At 43.4% G+C, this 25,008-nt stretch overlaps 1 protein-coding gene across 1 annotated transcript in view; it reads right to left on the bottom strand.

The window, feature by feature from the left end:
- Positions 1-11,106, bottom strand: part of hmcn1 (hemicentin 1) — a 214,294-nt gene extending 203,188 nt beyond the window's left edge. Inside the window, exon 1 of the mRNA XM_039001765.1 lies at positions 10,485-11,106. Coding sequence (XP_038857693.1) covers positions 10,485-10,749 — 265 coding nt within the window. The 5' untranslated portion in view covers positions 10,750-11,106. The remainder of the gene's footprint in view (positions 1-10,484) is intronic.
- Between the last annotated feature and the right edge of the window lie 13,902 nt (positions 11,107-25,008).

Raw genomic sequence — 25,008 nt, 5'->3', positions numbered from 1 at the left:
ACCTACATTACCCCCCCACTCACCTACGTTACCCCCCACTCACCTACGTTACCCCCCCACTCACCTACATTACCCCCCCTCACCTACATTACCCCCCCACTCACCTACATTACCCCCCCCACTCACCTACATTACCTCCCCCACTCACCTACATTACCCCCCCAATCACCTACATTACCCCCCCCCACTCACCTACGTTACCCCCCACTCACCTACGTTACCCCCCACTCACCTACGTTACCCCCCCACTCACCTACGTTACCCCCCACTCACCTACATTACCCCCCCACTCACCTACGTTACCCCCCCCCTGCATCCATTGCCTGGTTGCCTGCCAAGAGGGGAGAAACCGACCGCAGCACCCTTCCTTTACCAGGTACATGTCATTATGCACACTCCAGTCAGTGCCGGCATTACGGACTCACTGAAGCCTTACACATGTTTTGATTAAATTGTACATGAATGGCTTTCAAGGTAGAGGGAAAAATGTGCTTCTCGGAAAAACAAACCTGATGTCGCGTCATCCCAAACCATGGGAATGATTGTTAGCCTTTGGCACGGACAGAGAGTATATCTAATATCCTCCAAATGAGCTTTCCAGACTGGATCCAAACTGTGATTTAAAACACGATATAATAAAATTAATCTGTACCAAAATCGTGCGTAAATAACCTTTTCCCTAATAACAAGCGTCTAGACGATCTTTTAGTGTAATAGGTTTTAATTTGACTGTTAAAAAGCTGAGTTTGGAAAGCTCTGATAGGGTTAGTGTGTTCTTCCAGGGGTCCTTGCCTGTTATTACGGATCTCTGCATGCAACAGGGTTTAAAACATTTTTATTTATTTAACTAGGCAAGTCTGTTAAAAACGAATTCTTATTTACAATGACAGCCTACTGGGGAACAACTGCCTTCTTCAGGGGCAGAACGACAGATTTTTACCTTGTCAGCTCGGAGATTCAATACAGCAACCTTTCAGTTACTGGCCCAAAACTCTAACCACTAGGCTACCTGCCTAGGGGTTGAGTTGAGTACCACAGTGCTTGGCAGCTAGATGCCTCTTCTCATTCTGTGGCACTGCCAAGGTCTGAGGGGATGGCCTAGAACATAGAATCCATGCCACAATTCATTCAATTCTTTAATCATTCATCCATTTTCCAACAGGGAGAAGATATAACAATCATCCTTCCTGTAGCAACGACTCTCCTATCTAGGGTCATCAGACAGAATACAGTGCAGTGTGGTTCTGCAACCTCACTGACTGAGTTGTTCACCCTGCTGGGAAAAAAACTGATTAGTCCAGCATAAATATCAAGCTGGTCCATGCTGGTCAAGCTGGTCTGACTAGCATGGTCTAGCTAGTTAGGCTGGCCTAGTAGCTGGTCGAGCTGGTGACCAAACTGGTCCAGCTGCTCAAGGTTAAGATTAAGATCACTTAATTGGTCAATTACACACAAAGTCCAACCGAAATGTGACTTATGCTTTTAACTCAAACCCTCCAAAAGACACACATACAATGAGTTATAGTTTGGGAGAGGTGCTGAGGGCTGCCACACTGAGAGCTGTTGTTCTGAGGGGTTAAGTACCTTGCTCAAGGGCACAACGGCATTTAGGTTTTAATACCAGCTCACATCTTGCTAGGATTTGAAGTGGCAATCCTCCGGTTGGTGGCTCGTCTCTCTAACCGCTAGGCTACCTCACATCTTCTGACCAGCATGATCTATTGACTATCTGACTATCTATCTATCTCTCTATCTCTCTATCTATCTATCTCTCTCTCTCTATCTATCTGACTATCTATCTATCTCCCTATCTATCTATCTCGCTATCTCTCTGTCTATCTCCCTATCTATCTGTCTCTCTATCTCTCAGGTGTGCTCCCTCTCCGGCCTCTAGGTCACCAGGCTGCTCGTTATGGTGCACACCTGTCACCATCGTTACGCGCATCAGCGCATTATGACACTCACCTGGACTCCATCACCTCCTTGATTACCTGCCCTTTGTATGTCACTCCCTTTGGTTCCTTCCCCAGCTGTCATTGTTTCTGTTTCCTGTCTGTGCGTTGTTCGGGTTTCTTGTTTTGTTCATTAAATGATGCACTCCCTGAACTTGCTTCCCGACTCCCAGGGCACACGGAGTGTTTTTTTGTTTGTTTTTGTTTTGGAGGTGATGTTGGGTCCGGGTGTCAGAATCGGAGCTACCTAGGAGGCCTCAGCCGGTTTGTCGGATTTCCATGCCTCAGCGGGATCGATAGGCTCCCATGCCTCAGCTGGCTCGATAGGCTCCCATGCCTCAGCTGGCTCGACAGGCTCCCATGCCTCAGCTGGCTCGACAGGCTCCCATGCCTCAGCTGGCTCGACAGTCTCCCATGCCTCAGCTGGCTCGACAGGCTCCCATGCCTCAGCTTGCCTCAGCTGGCTCGATAGGCTCCCGTGCCTCAGCTGGCTCGATAGGCTCCCGTGCCTCAGCTGGCTCGATAGGCTCCCGTGCCTCAGCTGGCTCGACAGGCTCCCGCGCCTCAGCTGGCTCGACAGGCTCCCGCGCCTCAGCTGGGTGAACAGGTTCCTGTGCCTCATCAGGCTCCCGCGCTGGGGAGGGAATACTGTCACGTATGCTCTCTCCCCAGCCTCTAGGTCACCAGGCTCACCTGGACTCCATCACCTCCTTGATTACCTGCCCTTTGTATGTCACTCCCTTTGGTTCCTTCCCCAGCTGTCAATATTTCTGTTTCTTGTCTATGCGTTGTTCGTGTTTCTTGTTTTGTTAATTTGTTTATTAAACTATACACTCCCTGAACTTGCTTCCCGACTCTCAGCGCACATCGTTACACTATCTATCTATCTCTCGATCCATCTAACCACGCCCATCATTATATTTCTCAGCATGCTCCGTTGCATTTCTCCGGTTTGTTTCAATATCTGTGTTTTTTGATTGATTCATAAATCTTATGCTACACAAAGATAAATAATATACATTTTTCTAAACTAATCCAATCTTAGTTGGACTTCTTGCACCCATTACTGTTTAGATGGTTTAGGTAGTCTTATTTATTCATCTTTCTAACTCTGGCAGTCATTTTGAATGAAGATTGAGGGTGAATAGAAGTTCAAATTGTTGGACATCCCCACTCTCTGGCTGGATTCCAATAGGAATTAAATATCACTTACAAGCCAGCATAATGTGACTTGCAGGCCTGATGTGGCCACTGTATTAGGGAAAAACTAGGCCCTTAAGGCCTTATGATATATGTATTCTGTTGTCTTAAATAATTAAGCACTTTGACACTGGTTTTGCTGGTGATCAACAAAAGTTTCCAAAACACAACGGTCTGGTATATGCAGGTTTTTTTCAGCAGTGTAGGCATGTCATGCCAAGACAGTTAACACAACTGACCTCACAGCCCTCAGACAAGCAGCAAAACATGCCTTTATGCAACACAATTCATGTTTCGTCAAAAGAAGGCAGAGTTCAAGGGTTGGATTCCTCTGACGTTACGTTCAACGGTTCACTTTCAAGCTCACCTTGACACATCTAAATCACACATCAACACAGCTGTTTGGGTGTATCTGGATTAACTCGTTGACAGTAACAGGAAAAGGTGAACACTGAACACTGAACACTGAACCAAGAGGAAGTTGATCAAGGAGCAATGAGGTGAAACAACAGCTACTATCTTTCATGGGTTTATGATTATTCTGCTTTTTTAAAAGTTTTTTTGTTTACACTTAATTTAACCAGGTTCTCTCACTAATGTCAGCAGACCTCTTTCACGAGGGAGAGCTGGCTAAAGGCGTCAGCATGCTTCAGTTCGGCTGGCGCCTAGCCAGGTGTCCAACCCCCAACTAGCCCAACTCGGCTAGCCGAACCAAACGATTGTACTCACATACTCTCTTGAAAAATGAGAAAAAAGCGTCAATAGTACTGTTTGTACTGTTACCATTTTGAGACCCCGTAGCCAGTGTACACTTCATCAAAGTAGTCAGAATTGATTTAAAGATAACTCAAGAAATCTGTCATTAATTTTGACGTTTTTGCCGAGGAGATCTTAGTCTAGCAATTTGGCCTCTAACTAAGATCTTTGGTGCAGTATTTCTCAATGAAAAGATGTGCATGAAAACGAGTCGTCTCTCATTGAATGACAACAAAAACGTATTGAAGAATCCCTAATGTGGACCAATCACAGATGAAGGGGCGTAGACTTCGGCTTGACTCCAGAAAAAAAATGGTGTGCCCGAACAACCGGAAAAACCCTCACTGATGTCCAAAACATCATCACAAAAAATGTTGTCACAATATATGCATAAACTCTTCCGAACTGTTTTGGCTGGGAAACATGCGGACGCCTTAAGAGGGCAGGCCATTTGGGTAACGACAAAACCTCACTACTATTTACCTAAAGATTAGCATTGCTGAAAGTGGCTGGAAATGGCTAAAATGGTTGGAACATGGACTGGAAATTATTTTCCAATGTTGGGTCCAGTAAGCCTGCTCAACCTGTAATCAACCTGTAATCAACCTGTAATCAACTTCCCTGTAAGCAGAGCATCATTGTGTAGCTAAATGTCTCTACCTATTTGATCTCTATTTTCTCCCTCTACAAGAAACTTGAAAATCACTGCCAGACATGGATGCACCCCCCCCTTCTCCCATCCCTCCATCCTAGACCCAGTTACTCCACTCGGCTGGCACCACCGTATCAAGTTCAGGCCTTCTTTCACACACAGGCACACAGACAGTGACCTGAGGGAGGTGACCTCACAAATCTGCGCCGGTCACCAGAGGTCAGATGATATCCCATTATCCAATCATTACAAAGCAGAGAGCACAGACAGACAGAGAATGGAATCACCACCCTCGCCAGGTCACAATCAGGACAGACCAACTCTCAGAAGCTCCAGATGAGACAGAGCCTGTGTCCCAAATGGAAGCATATAACCTATGAAGTGCATTGGTCAAAAGTAGTGCACTACGGAATATGGTGCGATTTGGGACACAGCCCGAGAGTATACAGCCCAGGTTGTAGGAGAAAACACAGAGACCGTGAGGATGGAGACACGGCTGGTTTATGTAGAAAACACAACAAACTGCAGGTAAGTCTGCATGATGTTCCAAAGTGACATTAAACTTAGACCAGTGTAAACCTACCTAGACTACAGCTCTTTGTCTACAAACCGCTGAAACAGTAACACAAATGGAGGAGATGTTTAGAAGTGCTTCCAAACGAGCCCTGAGGTATTCTAAACTTTCCCAGATGAAAGCCCAGGGGGAAACCCTGTAGGAAAACTACAAAGACGCTAAGTGGAGTTTGAAACTATTGCTCTCACAACTCCTGAGGTATAGAGAAAAAAGGTGCACGAGTCAAGCACTCCTAAAAATTAAAGGCTATTTTCATATTCCAGGCAGGTCGTTACAAAGATGAAACAGGAGAGGTGAACTGTCCTCTGCCACACTCCTCCTCGACTGCCTCACTACCATGTTCAACCTCAAACCCCCTCCACCCCCTCACCTCGGAATTCCTGCTTAATGGCATCATTATTGACTCTGTCCAGCAACATGCATAGACCCTTGTAATCTCACACGGGCGGGGCGGTTTTCAGACAGAAAATGATGCCACTCCAACAAAGAAAAAGGAGAAGAAAAAAACGTGAGGGGAGAAAAAAGGGATGGATACTACTTTACAAAGGAGTCCCCAGCACCAGCTGATGCTCTTTCATCTACACCATCATCACCTCTCTGATGATTCCACTGCCAGCTGGCAGCATCAGAGCAGCAGTCCAGCACCCAACTACAGGCAACACAGGGTCCAGCCCCCAACTACAGGCAACACAGGGTCCAGCTCCCAACTACAGGCAACACAGGGTCCAGCCCCCAACTACAGGCAACACAGGGTCCAGCCCCCAACTACAGGCAACACAGGGTCCAGCCCCCAACTACAGGCAACACAGGGTCCAGCACCCAACTACAGGCAACACAGGGTCCAGCACCCAACTACAGGCAACACAGAGTCCAGCCCCAACTACAGGCAACACAGGGTCCAGCACCCAACTACAGACAACACAGGGTCCAGCACCCAACTACAGGCAACACAGGGTCCAGCACCCAACTACAGACAACACAGAGTCCAGCCCCCGACTACAGGTAACACAGGGTCCAGCCCCCAACTACAGGCAACACAGAGTCCAGCCCCCGACTACAGGCAACACAGAGTCCAGCACCCAACTACAGGCAACACAGAGTCCAGCACCTACAGGCAACACAGAGTCCAGCACCTACAGGCAACACAGGGTCCAGCACCCAACTACAGGCAACACAGGGTCCAGCACCTGCAGGCAACACAGAGTCCAGCACCTACAGGCAACACAGGGTCCAGCACCCAACTACAGGCAACACAGGGTCCAGCACCTACAGGCAACACAGAGTCCAGCACCTACAGGCAACACAGGGTCCAGCACCCTGTTCACATTATAGACCTGTAGATCTCTGGTCATCACAACACCTAATACACACATACGTACACACACACACACACACACACACACACACACACACACACACACACACACACACACACACACACACACACACACACACACACACACACACACACACACGCACAGGAATGTCCTGTATCTGTTCTGTATACTGTTGTGTGTTTCCTCCTTATCACTGTAAGTGAGCCTCATTGGCACGTTGTCTTGAAAGAGTCCACTGCCAGAGTGGAAGTGGCGAAGTGGTAATGCTACAATGAACCTCTGACACAAGCCTTCCACCACTGTACTGTACCAGCAGCATTCTAACAGTGGAAACAGCTCTCTCCTAAGGCCTATATAAACATAACCCCTCTGCTTCAGTCAAATGACTTGAGAAGTATGCTCTGTCTCCCTGTCTCTCCGTCCCGTCTCTCTCGTTCTCTCGTTCTCTCGTTCTCTCTCTCTCTCTCTCTCTCTCTCTCTCTCTCTCTCTCTCTCTCTCTCTCTCTCTCTCTCTCTCTCTCTGTCTCTCTCCCTCTCAATTTAATTCAATTCAAAGGGCTTTATTGGTATGGGAAACATGTGTTTACAATGTTTACAAAAGTGAGAAGACACAAAACAACATCTCTCTCTTTCTCTCTGCAGGGTGGAATAAAGGGGGGCTTCCTGAGTGTTCTTTACACACAAATCTGACCCCAATATCTCAGCACCCCCACCACACACACACACCCTCCAGTCCCATGTTTACTGTGGCAGATTGCACTGTAAATAGTGGGGGCTCTGGGCTCCGATTCAAAGACAGCCAAATCAAACAGGAGGCACTTCCTTATCAGCGAGTAGGATGGAAAACAGAGAAAATGTATGCACATCCACCTGGAACCACTTCCGAATAAGAAATCCTGTAAAAACAAAGCTGTGCCTCTTCAGTGGGATGGGGATGAAATGTCAAACACAAGTAGGGCATAAGTTTACAGGCATACTGCTGCACCGTGGGCGTCTGTGTTGGCAGTGAAGGACATACAGTCAGCTCCAAAAGCATTTGAACAGTGACACATTTTTTGTTGTTTTGGCTCAGTACTCCAGCACTTTGGGTTAGCATTTCTTGGGGGTATGATATTTATGCGTCTGTAACTTTCTCACTCACCATTATTCACGATTCATTCAGGACTATCCATAACAGTGGAGGCTACTGAGGGGATGACAGCTCAAATAAATGGCTGGAATGGATCGAATGGCATCAAACCATATGTTTGATGTATTTTATACCATTCCCCCAATTCCGCTCCAGCCATTACCACAAGCCCATCCTCCTCAATTAAGGTGCCACCAACCTCCTGTGCTCTGTAATCATGGTAGCATCCACATTAATGTAGAAGTGTTTAGAAACATATTCTATTCTTATTTACATAAAAGTGACTCCAAAATGACACAATACATTATTTACCAGTAATTTCTATTGGACACAAAATCATCTGAAACAAAACAAAGAGCAAATGCATCCAACAATGATTACTTTAATACACATCAGTGAATTTGTCCCAATACTTTTGGTCCCCTAAAATGGGGGGACTATGTACAAAAAGTGTTGTAATTTCTAAACGGTTCACCCGATATGGATGTAAATGCCCTCAAATTAAAGTTGACACTCTGCACTTTAACCTCATAGTCATTGTATCATTTGCAATCCAAAGTGCTGGAGTACACAGCCAAAACAACAAAAAATGTGTCACTTTCCCAATACTTTTGGAGCTTATTCTCTCTCCCGCGTAGGCCCCCAGCACACAACACAGACAGGAAATTCTCTCTCTCTCTCTCTCTCTCTCTGTGTGCTCAGAAATAGCCACAAATATTCCCTAGAAACCTAGTTAGTATAGGCTTATTTTAACCTTTGCAATACAACTGGTTTAGATCTTATAGAGTACAGTCTGTACAAGCCTATACACAGGGTTGGGGAGTAACTGATTACATGGAATCTGATTACAGATAAATTTTGAAGAACTAGATGATTACTTCTTGGATTACTTTTAAATTCAGAAAAATATATTATGACACCTTTCTGTTTTCAATTCAGCATTGAAAACAAGTGCAAGTTAGCGAGTCGGACCACAAGTCAGAGACCACTATGATGATAAACCTAATGCGTTTGACAGATCCCTTTTGTCTTCTTCTAATGCCTCTTAAGGGGAAAGTAATCCAAAAGTAACCGGATTACTTTACTGAGTTTGGGTAATCCAAAAGTAAATTTACAGATATTTTTTTGGACAGGTAATTAGTAATTGTAACAGATTACATTTAAAAAGTAACTTACCCAACCCTGGCTATACAACCTAATGGAGAATGTGTTATTTGATGGCTACATCATACTTCATCAGTCGTATGGAAAAGGACCAGAGGTTTAGTCGTTCTTCAAAGGCACGCACTAATTGAATCAGTCATTTGGAATATTTGTATATTCTGTGCATACCTCACTTTCAACTATTTATTTTTCTTGGCCCAGAGGCTCGATTGAGGCGTTATACAAAAATGCTTAAAGAATTTGACATGCTGATTTAAGCATAGGAGCAACACACATCTGGAATCCTGCTCTCAGTCATCACGGATCCCCCCTCTCTCTCTCTCGCTCTCTCTCTCTCTCTCTCTCTCTCTCTCTCTCTCTCTCTCTCTCTCTCTCTCTCTCTCTCTCTCTCTCTCTCTCTCTGTCAGTTGGTTGGTTTAGTAACAGTAGGATGATGATGCTCTGAAACGATAACCAGATATTGTGTGTGTGCATCTTGAAAGACATTCTTGTGCTCTCAGAGGAGGATAGCAGGATGGAAAATCTATTTGGCACAGAAGGTCCAGAAACAATTTCTATGTCAGATCCAGGTTTGGTGTATTAGAGGTCTGGAAAACGAAATGCTCTTTCTCTCTCTGCCTCGCTCTCTGTCTCTCTCTCTCTCTCTCTCTAACTATCGCTCTCTCTCTCTCTCTCTCTAACTATCTCTCTCTCTCTCTCTCTGTCTCTCTCGCTCTCTCCCTCTCTCTCTTCCTCCTCTCCCTTTCTGTCTTTAACAAGCTCTCACCCAAGCTCTCACAGCAGCCCCTCACGTTATGGACTGTTTGCTGGCCACTGTGTTGTTGACTGAGCCCCCAGCCCCCACTAAGGCCCCCATCACACAACACAAGTCCCTGACAACGGCTTTTGTTGACAATGTACCAAGTAGACGAGTGAATGGTTCTTCTATTCACAGCTCATAATTACAGACTCAAACATACGCTAACACACCTTGCCCTCTGTTTTTGGAAAATAAAACCGCACGCAGTGTTTGGATCCCCAAAAAAGTGTCTAATATATATGGATATGTCATATAGACAATTAGTTGGTGTGAAGTATGTGTGCAGAGTTCAATGCCCTGTCAACTCGCATCTATTCCTCTAACTACATGACACTGGCCTCTTCCGCGTCTAATTTTTACACCTTTCACAGTAAATACAAGGTAGGGCTGCCACATTACAGTATGATTTTGTGCCTGAAAGGTAATCGCCCTAAACACACTAACTCAAACGGAATGCTAATGATAGTGAATGCGGAGCTGAACATCTGTATGCGCCGACAGGGAGACAATGCCCCGATGCCGCCTGCGCTGAAGTGTGAAGACATTACGCATTCAGAGCCCAGAGTGTGGGTAAACTATTACATTTCTCACGTTTCTGACGACGAGGTCTGTTTTTGTTCCAAAGCAGGTCTATTCATGTAGGTTAGACTAGGCCTATATGTACACATACAAAACAGCTGTATTGTACCACTTACAATAGCAGAATTGCAAATACTTTGTTGCGTAATTTTTGTATTTTTATTAAATGCACAACTATATTGTATAGTATTAACCAAAGTGCCATTGCACAGCAAACAGTTGCAAAGATAAAGGTGTTATTCAGATGAGACAGAGAGAGCATGTTTTTCATGTACACATCATAAATCATTCTTATTTATTTTACATGTATTCATGATTGCAGATCAACCCAGCTTTTCTTACCCGGGTCGTGGAACGGAACCAATGCATAGTTGTAGAGGGGTCTCTTTGTTCTACTCTGCGACATCTCCAAAATCTTGGATGCCCCCTCAATAACCTGCACGAGATCATCGTACATGGAGCCGGTGACATCAAAGACGAACGCCAGGGTGGACGCTCCTTCTGGGATCTCCTCTTTTGTCCCTTCGGTCCCCGTGTTCTGCCCGGAGGACACAGCCACCAGGAGAAGTACCTGCACAAGCAACAATGGCACACGCTTGATGCCCATTTTCAGACCGAACGGTCTATGACGCGTCGCCAACAAAGTTGTAATAGTTTGTGTCTCCGCTCAGAACCTCAGGATGAATCTTGGGGTAAAGGGAGAGACATTGGCTCGCTAAAAACAGTAACAAGATAGTGATGAAAAAGCCAATATTGTCTTCCTTTAAAAAAAATAGGAGAAAAGTGGTGGAAAAGTTTAGATGCTGTCAAAGATGCTCTCGCTCCCTTCAACGTTCCGATTCAGTGCGCGTGACCTCCACCGCCCTGTTGGACCTTCTGAGCTTCTCACACTCTTGTTCTGAAGTTATGAAGGAGCTCACACTCTTGTTCTGAAGTTATGAAGGAGCTCAGCTCAGCTGCCGTGTCGGGAACTCTTGTCCAAACTCTGCAAGTCCCCTTCTCAAAGCTTCTCAAGAGAAGAAAGGCTCAAGGCAAATTGACTCCTTACAGAATAGCTGCCTTCTGATTGGAGCAGTGGGTTTTGGGAGTCCTGCCTGGGATGGAACCCTGTGCATTAAGACATATCGGTAGGCTATACTTGAATTATACAGTAGACACGCGACAAGACATGCAAAGAGAAACACATTTGTTTCATATTGAAATAGTAGGCCTACATGTAAAAAGTACAGCGGCCAACAGAATGAAATGGAATTAATACCACAATAGTCTGTTAACATGTACAATCAGCTTATTAAGACTGTCCTACCCGAACCCGATCATAACATAACCCAAATTAAGGTTGTATTCCATTGATTAGACTATGTTTTCGTTGTCATTGGATTCTTTGTAAACTAACAATGTAGACTATAGTTTCGAAATGTGTTACAAAAAACGGTCATTTCAACTTCATGCCGCAGAAAGGAGGAGTGCAGGGGGTGCTGCAGCATCCCTCAGACAATCATTTAGACAAAATCAATTTAAAAATAAAAAATTCCAAAAAATAAAATACTCCAAAATACTTCAGCAGAGAGCATAATTTAGCCACAGCGGATCAATAACATCTAACAAATTGCTGTGAATGAAGTTTTATCACATGCACTAAGCCTCCAGTTGGGAAGACCACAATTTGGGAAGCACACATGCCAATAAATAACAGCTTGTTACCGTTGTGGCCATAGACATACAGTATAATCCACATACAGTGCATTAGGAAAGAGTTCAGACCCCTTGACTTTTTTCCACATTTTGTTACATTACAGCCTTATTCTAAAATTGATTGAATATCCCCCCCCCCCCCCCCCCCCCATCAATCTACACACAATACCCCATAATGACAAAGCAAAAACAGGTTATTAGAAGTGTTTGAACATTTATAAAAAATAAAAAATGAAATATCATATTTACATAAGTATTCAGACCCTTTACTCAGTACTTTGTTGAAGCACCTTTGCAGGGATTACAGCCTCGAGTCTTCTTGGGGATGACGCTACAAGCTTGGCACACCTGTATTTGGGGAGTTTCTCCCATTCTTCTCTGCAGATCCTCTCAAGCTCTGTCAGGTTGGATGGGAAGCGTCGCTGCACAGCTATTTTCAGGTCTCTCCAGAGATGTTAGATCGGGTTTAAGTCTGGGTTCTGGCTGGGCCACTCACGGACATTCAGAGACTTGTTCCAAAGCCACTCCTGCGTTGTCATAGATGTGTGCTTAGGGTCGTTGTCCTGTTGGAAGGTGAAATTCTGAGCAAACAGCACTGTTTTTCAAAGTAGTTTATCTTGAACTAGGATGTTGGCACAAGGACATTGGCCATCACCGGTGAGTACCCCAGGCTTCATCTTCATCACCGGTGAGTACCCCAGGCTTCATCTTCATCACCGGTGAGTACCCCAGGCTTCATCTTCATCACCGGTCAGTACCCCAGGCTTCATCTTCATCACCGGTGAGTACCCCAGGCTTCATCTTCATCACCGGTGAGTACCCCAGGCTTCATCTTCATCACCGGTGAGTACCCCAGGCTTCATCATCACCAGTGAGTACCCCAGGCTTCATCTTCATCACCGGTGAGTACCCCAGGCTTCATCTTCATCACCGGGTGAGTACCCCAGGCTTCATCTTCATCACCGGTGAGTACCCCAGGCTTCATCTTCATCACCGGTGAGTACCCCAGGCTTCATCTTCATCACCGGTGAGTACCCCAGGCTTCATCTTCATCACTGGGTGAGTCAGTTTATTTAGTAGCCTACCGTAGCGTATAATATTTATTTAAATATTCCTCCTTATATTATACAATCTGTGTCTCTTCATTGGCCTCCCAGCAACCCTTGTACATTCCCAGAACATTAGCTAAGATTTCCATTAAGTTATAGATAGGAAGATAACATCAGAAAAATATATTATTGACAACAAAATATATTTTTGAGAATGTTTTAAATGAAATAACCTTGGAATGTTCTCCTAACATTCACCAAAATGTTGTGCACGACATCTGTAACAACCACCACAGAACATTCCCCAAACGTTAGGTTAGGTTTCCAGGTTATGTAACAACACAATGTACCATTAATGTTTTCCCAGCAAACCAAAATTGGTTCTGTGCAAGTTCCCAGAACATTGACTACCTGTCTTATTTTTCATGATCAGAAAACCAAAAGTGATCAGAGACTCATAGTCTTGAATACCTTGTAAAAATGGGCCCAGGTATGCAGCATATGAAGAGGATGGGTGAAGTGACAGTGACTTACCAGTATTTCCCTGGGTTAGTTATGTCTTAGACTTTAAAGGAAGCATGGAATTCCTGATTGACCATACTGCCATGACTATATATATTTTTTATTTTTTTATTTCACCTTTATTTAACCAGGTAAGCTAGTTGAGAACAAGTTCTCATTTACAACTGCGACCTGGCCAAGATAAAGCAAATAAGTGCGACACAAACAACAACACAGAGTTACACATGGAATAAACAAGCGTACAGTCAATAACACAATAGAAAAAAAAGAAAGTCTATATACAGTGTGTGCAAATTGCGTGAGGAAGTAAGGCAATAAAAAGGCCATAGTAGCAAAGTAATTACAGTTTAGCAAATTAACACTGGAGTGATAGATGAGCAGATGATGATGTGAAAGTAGAAATACTGGTGTGCAAAAGAGCAGAAAAGTAAATAAAAACAATATGGGGATGAGGTAGGTAGATTGGGTGGGATATTTACAGATGGGCTATATACTGACAAAACAAGCTGCAAGAGAGCTTCCCTGGTGGCGTAGAGAATAAAAGACTTGGATTGGAAACCGAACATTGCAAGATCGTACCCCACATGTGCAGATTGTCAACTTATGAAGTGTAAAAAATATATGGCTGTGTTTGTATGATTAAACGCTGTTTAAATGTCCTATGATTGAAATTTTATACCATGTGTTTCTAGATCACATCCAATGTAGTCCTCAAATGTGTATTGCCATAATATTTCTGGAGAGAAACAAAATTGGGATGTATTCCAAACTGCTGTGTTATGCTTTAAGGAGCTCCAAATTTGCATGTTGAGAATGTTGTGGTAATATTAGCTCAAACTTAAATGTTCTTGAAATCTTCCGAGGACCTCCAAAGCAAGGTAAATGTATATTGCGTGAACGTCAATGGAAAATTATGTTCAACTAAAAATAAATATACTATGAACATCATAAAAACGGACTTATTTGGAAATTGTGTAACATTGTGCAACATTGTGGGAATGTTCTGTGCAACATCCCAGACAACTCCCATAACTTAATTAAATGTTCTGGGAACCTTTAAAGAACTTAGACCAGGTGTTCTGTCATCTTTCTTAGAACATTAGAAGAAGGTCCTGTGCAACCTAACTTAAACATTGCATGAATGTCATAACAACAGAGCATATTTTGTGTTTTGTCTCTTATGATGTACCCACACTGTTCTCACAACCTAATTAAAATGTCCCCATCCACTTCCTCAGCTTGCCAAACAAAGTGGTGGGGTCAGGCTGTAGAAATTACAGATTGTGCCTTAAATGTTTCTTATTTAGACCAATAGGCAAGGAAGTGGCATACCGATCCTGTTTTAGTGTTAGACTACTTGCTCCACTTGCGCCATCTAGAGCTGAGGACAGGAAATACTTAACAATTTGGACTCCTGGCTCCACTATACAGTATGTAGCCTACCAGGCGAGTTTAGGGTCATCACAACAGAGCTCTTGGAGTTAACCCCTCACCGCCGCTTGTAAGACACGATCTCCAGCACATTGACAAGTCTGTCTTTCGGTCGGTCTTTCTGGATATCTATCTGTCTGTCTGCCTGTTTGCCTGTCTTCCTGTCTGTCTGTCCAGGAAGTGTCAGGCCAACGGCAGTATGTGAGGGACAGGTGGTGATATGTGGGGCCGGAAGGTGCCACACAGGGCCAGGGAGGGACATGGTACACATTGTAAGATATGGACAAGTGGCTTAAATTAGAGCCCCGGGGATTTACTGGGGCAGTGGAGTGGCAAGGAAGGGAGGAGGAGAGACTGGAGGAGGGGAGGGAGGGATGGAGGAGGAGAGACTGGAGGGGGGAGGGAGGGATGGAGGAGGAGGGAGGGAGGGAGGGAGGGAGGGAGGGGAGACTGGAGGAGGGGAGGGAGGGAGGAGGAGAGACTGGCGGAGGGGAGGGAGGGAGGGAGAGAGGAGGAGAGACTGGATGGAGGGAGGGTGAGAGACTGGAAGAGGGGGAGGGAGGGAGGAGGAGAGACGGGGGGAGGGGAGGGACGGAGGAGAGAAAAGAGACCAGAGCAGAGGACAGAGATGGACAACTTGATAAGGCCAATTTCACAGCTCAGTGAGCTGCCACGGACAGACAGAGTGTTTCATGCATATTTTTCATAAAAATGGTAAAGGAGACCCAGTCACTTGCATAGGCCTACACAGTCTTCAGGATACATATTGTGCAAAGGGACATTCATAGCCCCATTACATTGATTAGTTGATCTTCAACTGAACATATTAAAATAAAAAATATATTGTTGTACAATGCTAATTTCACTTAGGCAGAATACAGACTGAAACAAATGTAATTAGTAGATTGACTGTGTCTTCTTCTAAACCCCATGTTTAAGCAGGGGCTTAATCTATAGCCACACATTCCAGGTCTGATTTCCACTCCGCTTCTACTAACTCAGACTATTCTCCCCTCACTGAACCCACAGAACTAGATGAAACCGTGACCTGGGGGCTTAACGTGATAGTACAAAGCAGTCTGAGTCAGTCTAAAGGCTTAAGGCAGTTGCACATAATGACCTGCTTCCTCTGTCAAGACTGAGGAATTCAGCAGGATATAGTAGGCCTTTAGTTGTGCTACATTTGTTTTCCTCTGCCGCCCCACAGCAATCCTTCAGAAGATGCTGCTGAGATGTGCAGTATTGCTACTGGCAATTGTTTATGATATGAATGTTGATTAATGGCACATAAAACAAATGAACATCACAAAAAATCCTGATGCATGGTTTTTGTCAGGCTCTGAGGAGATCACAAACTACCAGCCGTGGTTGGAGATGTCTGCAAATAGATGTCTGCTTTTATCTGACGACTGACTGTATCGAGGAAGCAGCGCTTTTCCCACCGACAAGAACTCACTCCTTTTCACACACCTCTCACACACCCTAAGAGAGGGCAATAAAAAGGATCATAACATTTTCACAAACAAATATATAGGGTTTCATCATATGCATCTAGATATGGGCAACCAATGCCTATGTATTGACCATGATGGGTCAACGTCTAATAGGAGTTCAGATGTCTGGACACCAGGGGGAGCCAGTGTCATTTGTTTTTCTCACCGCAGTGTTCAGGGTGGCTTAGTATTGATCATGGGGATGCTTGTGGCTGATGCACTCTGAATGGAGACAGGCTGAGAAATCAGGAAGAAAGGCAGGGTCATTGACAATTAGAATATTGAGACTGGCGTCAGACCTCAAAACATGTGGTGAGGGATTGTCTGGAGCAAAGCAAGCACCTGTGATAGGCTACTTATCTACTACAGAGAATGGGTGAAAGAGAGAGAAAAATAATTGGGGGGCAAGAGAGAGAAAAATAAGGGGGGGGGGGGGTCAATTGTCCACAGGATTGGCATTCTGGACATAGAACCTCATGGAAAGATTCAAATAGGAGCTCAAACCACACAAACCCAGACACATGCATTCAAATAATGTTAGAGCTACTGCCTGTGAAAGACCATTTTGCATGATAAACAAACTTCGAAAAACGCAAATCAGCTGTATACACGGCATGACATAACACCTGCTATGGAAAGCATCCAAGCAGAACAACAACCAGGAATACTATATTCTATATCTCTCAGCACCATATCAAAGCTGCAGGCTAAAGTTAAATCTAGACTTGGTTTCCTCTATCGTAATCGCTCCTCTTTCACCCCAGCTGCCAAACTAACCCTGATTCAGATGACCATCCTACCCATGCTAGATTACGAAGACATCATTTATAGATCGGCAGGTAAGTGTGCTCTCGAGCGGCTAGATGTTCTTTACAATTCGGCCATCAGATTTGCCACCAATGCTCCTTATAGGACACATCCCTGCACTCTATACTCCCCTGTAAACTGGTCATCTCTGTATACCCGTCGCAAGACCCACTGGTTGATGCTTATTTATAAAACCCTCTTAGGCCTCACTCCCCCTATCTGAGATATCTACTGCAGCCCTCATCCTCCACATACAACACCCGTTCTGCCAGTCACATTCTGTTAAAGGTCCCCAAAGCACACACATCCCTGGGTCGCTCATCTTCTCAGTTCGCTGCAGCTAGTGACTGGAACGAGCTGCAACAAACACTCAAACTGGACAGTTTTATCTCAATCTCTTAATTCAAAGACTCAATCATGGACACTCTTACTGACAGTTGTGGCTGCTTTGTGTGATGTATTGTTGTCTCTACCTTCTTTCCCTTTGTGCTGTTGTCTGTGCCCAATAGAGAGAAAGAGAGAGAAAGAGAAAGAGAGAGAGAGAGAGAGAGGGAGAGAGAGAGAGAGAGAGAGAGAGAGAGAGAGAGAGAGAGAGAGAGAGAGAGAGAGAGAGAGAGAGAGAGATAACATGTTTATTCCAGACAGCTAAGAGTTTGTTCTTTTCTGACATACTGTAAATGTTTAACAATGGCTCCCTGACATGAGAATGTCAGTGCAATTCTCCTGAAGTAATGCTGGGAAGTTGTTAAAACTAGGAGAGAGGCAAGAGATGTCAATGTCTCAGCCATCAGTCAATCCACCCCATCACTAATCCTTGGAAAGCTATTAGATGCCACTAAAAGTTTTAACCTTATCCTACAGTATAACTTTAACTATCTTGGCTTATCCAGTTCACTCTCAGTGCTTGTCTTTGGCATACTTCAAGTTCTTACTCTCTCTCTAAGCCATCCTGGACAGAGCCAGGCCTGTGTAAGAGGCAGTCAGGCTGGATCTGGTCTGGTGGTTTTTCATGGTGAAGCTTGCCAGAAGATGGTTGGATAAGAATATTAGTGATCCAAACCAAATAAACAAGCCTTTGATTGCACAACATCCTATTTCTTAGGTAACTAACCTTAAGGCACATGCAGGTCTAAGTCACACAAATGTTGTTTTAGACACCAACTGTACAGACTACTCGACTGTGGCCCAAAACAGCACAAAGGGGTGAAGGAAAGGAAACCGGAGAGAGGAGAAGCAGGAGTCACAGAGAGAACATGGACAATAAGTACCCTGCTTCCGTTTCCAATGTCAGGCCAAGAAACATTCACCTCCTCACGGTCGCCTGCCCTCATGAAAAAGTACTACTGAATTATTACACAAAACCCATTCGTGCAGTAGTGACTATGTAGAGACTTGTAGGGATTGTGTAGTAAATGTGTTGTTTCTGCAGTACTCCAGATACACAAATAGAGTAAAAATCAAATCAAATGTTATTGGTCACATACACATATTTATCAGACGTTATTGCAGGTGTAGCGAAATGCTTGTGTTCCTAAAACTGTAGTGTTTCCAGTAATAATCAAGTAGAGATTTTTACTACTGACATTGATGTTGGTAGTATATACAGTGCATTCGGAAAGTATTCAGACCCCTTGACTTTTTCCACATTTTATTACGTTACAGCCTTAATCTAAAATGGATTAAATAAATGTTTTTTCTCATCAATCTAAACACAATACCCCATAATGACAAAGAGAAAACAGTTTTTTAGACATTTATGTTAATGTATTAAAAATTCAAAACTGAAATACCTTATTTACAGAAGTATTCAGACCCTTTGCTATGAGACTTGAAAGTGAGCTCAGGTGCATCCTGTTTCCATTGATCATCCTTGAGATGTTTCTACAACTTGACTGGTGTCCACCTGTGGTAAATTAAATTAATTGACATGATTTGGAAAGGCACACACCTGTCTATATAAGGTCCCACAAACCAAGCCATGAGGTCGAAGGAGTTGTCTGTAGAGCTCCGAGACAGGATTGTATCAAGCCATAGATCTGGGGAAGGGTACCAAAACATTTTTGCAGCATTGAAGGTCCCCAAAGACAGAGTTGCCTCCATCATTCTTAAATGGAAGAAGTTTGTAACCACCAAGACTCTTCCTAGAGCTGGCCTTCCAGCCAAACTGAGCAATGGGGGGAGAAGGGGCTTGGTCAGGGAGGTGACCAAGGACCGGATGGTAGAGCTCCATAGTTCCTCTGTGGCGATGGGAGAACCACCCAGAAGGACAATCATCTCTGCATCACTCTACCAATCAGGCCTTTATGGTAGAGTGGCCAGACGGAAGCCTCTCCTCAGTAAAAGGCACATGACAGCCCGCTTGGAGTTTGCCAAAAGGCCCCTAAAGACTCTCAGACCATGAGAAACAAGATTCTCTGGTCTGATGAAACTAAGATTTAACTTTTTGGCCTGAATGCCAAGTGTCACGTCTGGAAGAAACCTGGCACCATCCCTATGGTGAAGCATGGTGGTGGCAGCCTCATGCTGTGGGGATGTCTTTCATCGGCAGGGGCTGGAAGACTAGTCAGGATCGAGGGAAAGATGAATGGAGCAAAGTACAGAGAGATCCTTAATGAAAACCTGCTCCAGAGCACTCAGGACCTCAGACTGGGGCAAAGGTTCACATTCCAACAGGACAACAACCCTAAGCACACAGCCAAGACAACGCAGGAGTGGCTTCGGGACAAGTCTCTGAATGTCTTTGAGTGGCCCAGCCAGAGCCCAGACTTGAACACGATCAAACATCTCTGGAGAGACCTGAAAATAGCTGTGCAGCGACGCTCCCCATCCAACGTGACAGAGCTTGTAGTGTCATATCCAAGAAGCCTCGAGGCTGTAATCGCTGCCAAAGGTGCTTCAAAAAAGTACTGAGTAAAGGGTCTGAATACTTATGTAAATGTCATATTTCAGGGTTTTTTTATTTATCAATTTGCAAACATTTATAGAAATCTATTTTTGTCAAGTGGTCTGAATACTTTCCGAATGCACTGTAAGTAGTCACAAAATTACAGCCAGACTACACCGGCTTTTCGCAACCGCAGAAGAAGACAAAGCTGAAAGTAGTTGGTTGTTGTTAGCTAGCTACTGTTTTTGACAATCCCGAATGTAATCATCTTCCATCAATCGGCATCCTGTCTTTCATAGCTCATATGCATGCCACGATGTGTAAGCTTAACTTTCCTTTATGTTTTATGAATACTTTCATGTTGTTGTTTAGCCATTTATATAACTTTTACCGGATCAAAAAGATTGCTAGCCAAAACAGTATTGCGTTTAGCCTAGCTGTTTGCTATCCCCATTGAAATGTAGCTATGTATCCTCTGTTTTCGTCATGCTAGCTAATAAGTATGTGTGTTTGTATGCAAATGTACAGTATGTTCATATTGGTATACGTACCCATTCTACTTACTGTATGTCTTTCGACATGTTGCCAAGGAGGCCCTTCGACATAAGAAGACTGGAGGCCATTGTTGGTAAGATTGAAATAGTTTATTAAATGTTTTTCTGTGTTGTCTTATGTGACCTCTTTTAGCAGATGGTTGATAATGGCTGTCGCTTGTGCATGACTTCATTTTCTATAAGGTCACATGGTGGAGAAGTGTGGCTGCGACAAAAAAGAGGATCTGAAGATAGTTAAGTCAAGGCCTCATTGGGATTAACATTACGTTTGTATAAGCTTATTATTGTACTGTTTGATGATATAACTACAGTTAGAAACTTGAGGAAATAACATGTGCACTAGTCTAGGAGTGACGCAGTAGGTCAAAGGTTCCCAAACTGTTTTGGGCCGCAACCCCATTTTGATATCAAATGTATTTTGTGACCCCACAGAATGATGTAATCAACAGTCAATGTCTACTTTTTAAATTGATTCTATTACAAAACAGTCTGACAGTACTTTTGAAAGTACTTCAATCTGAAGAAGGTGTGGTTTGAAGTGAAATGCATCAGAAAGGTATTAGGACATTTCAGAGTGGCCCAGCAACTGTGTAGAAAATAATATAGTTGGTGATGTTCTTTTTCCCCCAGTCTGATTTAGTGTCTGGTCTCATCCACTCTGTTCTAATGAGGCTTGTGGGTATTGTAGTGGGAAACAGAAGACACATCTGTATTCCTGAGAGTCTTATCTTTCAGCGATGGTGTCGTAGTATTTTATAGCTTAAACCATTCAAAAGATAGAGCCACATGTGTAGGAAGAAAACAGAAACTGCTCAGTTAATTACAACCACATCTAGTGGCTACTTCAGACCACTGACATAACCCCTGTTTCTTTTCACATAGATTTTTATTGGATTTCTCCAGCTCTATTGTCAACTAATTCAATAAATATGTCACCTTAGAAAACAAAAGCAGTTCATACGTTCTCGTAGATCATAATATTAACATCCTAGAATATGGGAAGGAAGGGAAGAAGGTGTGTATTTCCTAATATTGACATAATGTACATGTTGAAACGTATACAGGGTTTCCTGTGAGAGTGCTTCCTGGCCCAAGACCGATTCACGTCCAGGTCTCAGGCATCAACACATCAACCCTCTCAGTTATTGGAAGAGGTGGGCATCAGTAATCAGTCCTGTTATTGCATTTCACATTTTATTACCACGTGAATAAACGTGTTTCAACAGGTTTTCCAACATTAGTGTGTCGAGGTAAGTCGTGATCCACATTTCCTCTGAAACAACATCAATGTTCTTCCAATTTAATGCAAGGAGACGTTTAGCACACATACGCGCAAGGGAGATTCATACACGTACGTTTTTTTCATTTATTATCTTCTTTAAAGTTTTCCAGATGATTCAATAGACTGGGTCCAAAGGGACTGATATTCCATTAGTGGCTGAAACTGATTTAAATACCATGGACCAGTATCGGATTCATTTAGGCCATTTCCAGATCATATGTTTACATTGGCCATTTCCAGATCATATGTATACATTGGCCATTTCCAGATCATATGTTTACATCGGCCATTTCCAGATCATATGTTTACATTGGCCATTTCCAGATCATATGTTTACATCGGCCATTTCCAGATCATATGTTTACATCGGCCATTTCCAGATCATATGTATACATCGGCCATTTCCAGATCATATGTTTACATCGGCCATTTCCAGATCATATGTTTACATCGGCCATTTCCAGATCATATGTATACATCGGCCATTTCCAGATCATATGTATACATTGGCCATTTCCAGATCATATGTTTACATCGGCCATTTCCAGATCATATGTTTACATCGGCCATTTCCAGATCATATGTTTACATCGGCCATTTCCAGATCATATGTATACATTGGCCATTTCCAGATCATATGTTTACATCGGCCATTTCCAGATCATATGTATACATTGGCCATTTCCAGATCATATGTATACATTGGCCATTTCCAGATCATATGTATACATTGGCCATTTCCCCCACTACAGTGCCGACATTTGACACATAAGGTTGCATGAGTTTCAATGTCCTAGTGGTCAGATATACTCTATGCAGAAATGTAAAACTGTTTCATTTGTTCCCAACAAATTCGAACACCGTACATATTTTTCCAGATATGTTTCAGGAGAAAGGTGGACACCCAAATCATTCTCTTGTACACCTTGGCATATATAAAAGATCTGGAGTTATTAATTAAGGATTTTAGCTATATGTCTTTTGGACTTAAACATTTCAATAAGCTTGTTTTCTGACCCTGTATATAGTATGCTTACTTACTTACTTATTGTGTTCTTCATATTTTTTCTTATTTCTTGTGTTTTTTTTCTTCTAGTATTACATTGTTATTGATTATTGCATTGTTGGGTTTTGAATTTGCAAGAACTCCACATGTTACATTAAAACTTGAAACCTTTCCAATTCAGTAATTCAGAAAATGTTTGCCTCATTTGTGAGTAGGAAGTCTTTATTGGGTAGATTTAATTCATTTCTGAGTTGTTCAAATGATCTCATATTGTTGTCATCAAACATATCAGAGTCCATGAATACCTTTAGCTTCCCATTCTCTATTTACAAAAGGTTTTCCATTATTTAACAAATCCCCATTTGATCAAAGAGGGCTTGGGGTGGTTGCATTCCAACAAAGCTCAGAGTAACTCCGGTTCTATGAACTAAACACGATAATTTGTATTTTATTTTAGAGTTTCTCTTGCGATGATCATGAACTTCAGGAAACAACAGAGGGAGCACCCCCCTATCCACATCGATGGGACCGCAGTGGAGAAGGTGGAAAGCTTCAAGTTCCTCGGCGTACACATCACTGACAAACTGAAATGGTCCACCGACACAGTGTGGTGAAGAAGGCGCAACTTCCTCTTCAACCTCAGGAGGTTAAGAAATTTGGCTTGGCCCTAAGACCCTCACAAACTCGTACAGGTGCACAATTGAGAGCATCCTGGCGGGCTGTATCACCGCCTGGTATGGCAACTGCACCACCCACAACCGCAAAGCTCTCCAGAGGGTGGTGTGGTCTGACCAACGCATTACCGGAGGCAAATTTCCTGCCCTCCTGGACACCTACAGCACCCGATGCCATAGGAAGGCCAAACAGATCATCAAGGATCTCAACCACCCGAGCCACTGCCTGTTCACCCCGCAATCATCCAGAAGGCGAGGTCAGTACAGGTGCATCAAAGCTGGGACCGAGAGATTGAAAAACAGCTTCTATCTCAAGGCCATCGGACTGCTAAACAGCCATTACTAGCACGTCAGAGGTCTATAGCCATAGATTAGGAATCACTGGCCACTTTTAGAAATGGATCACTAGCCACTTTAATCATGTATATAGCATTACTCATCTCATATGTATAAACTGCACTCCACACTATTCTACAGTATCTTAGTCACTTTTAAATTGTGTTTACATATGGCATCACCCATTTCATATGTATATACTGTATTGTATTCTATACTACACCACTGACTGTTAAACAGCCATCTCCAACACATCGGAGGCTGCTGCCTATAGACATAGATTAGGAATCACTGGCCACTTTAAGGAAATGAAACACTAGCCACTTTAATAATGTCTCCGTATCTTGCATTACTCATCTCATATGTGTAAACTGTACTCTATACTATTCTACGGTATCTTTGCCACTTTAATTGTGTGTAAATTTCGCATCACACATCTCATATGTATGTACTGTACTCTATACTATGCCACTGTATCTTAGTCCAATGTCGCTCTGACATATATGTATATATATTCTTAATCCATTCCTTACTTAGATTTACGTGTATTTTGGGTATATGTTGTGAACTGTTAGATATTACTTCTTAGATATTACTGCACTGTCGGAGCTAGAAGCACAAGCATTTCGCTACGCCCGCAATAACATCTGCTAAACACAAGGAATGTGAACAATAAAATTAGATTTTATTTTATTTGACCCCATTTTCAAATCAGGTGACCCCATATGGGACCGCGACCCATAGTTTGGGAAACGGTGCAGTAGTGAAACAAGACAATGTCAATAGTGATTTTGAATAAGCAAACAGCAGTAAATGTGTCCTTTTTTCAATAGTAATTCAAAAGGGTTTATGTAGGAATTTAAAACTAATCAGGAGCAATTCAGTAGTGATCAGTAGTGACAACACCACACACAGAAATGGCCACAGTAATTCTATAGGGATTGAGCAGGCACACAGCAATACTGTGTAGGCATTACGTAGTAATTCAATAGTTAACATGTTGGAATTGTGTTGGTTTTAGGTAATAGATACCCGAAAGCTCAGTAGTTACATAGTGGTCATTAAGGGAGAATTATGTACTGATTTGATTAGGAAATATGTAGTGTTCACCAGTAGTGAAACGTCCCAATTAG

This window comes from Salvelinus namaycush, chromosome 10 (assembly GCF_016432855.1).
Source record: "Salvelinus namaycush isolate Seneca chromosome 10, SaNama_1.0, whole genome shotgun sequence".
NCBI classification, from domain to species: Eukaryota; Metazoa; Chordata; class Actinopteri; order Salmoniformes; family Salmonidae; genus Salvelinus; species Salvelinus namaycush.
This window is presented reverse-complemented; position numbering and strand designations above follow the sequence as displayed.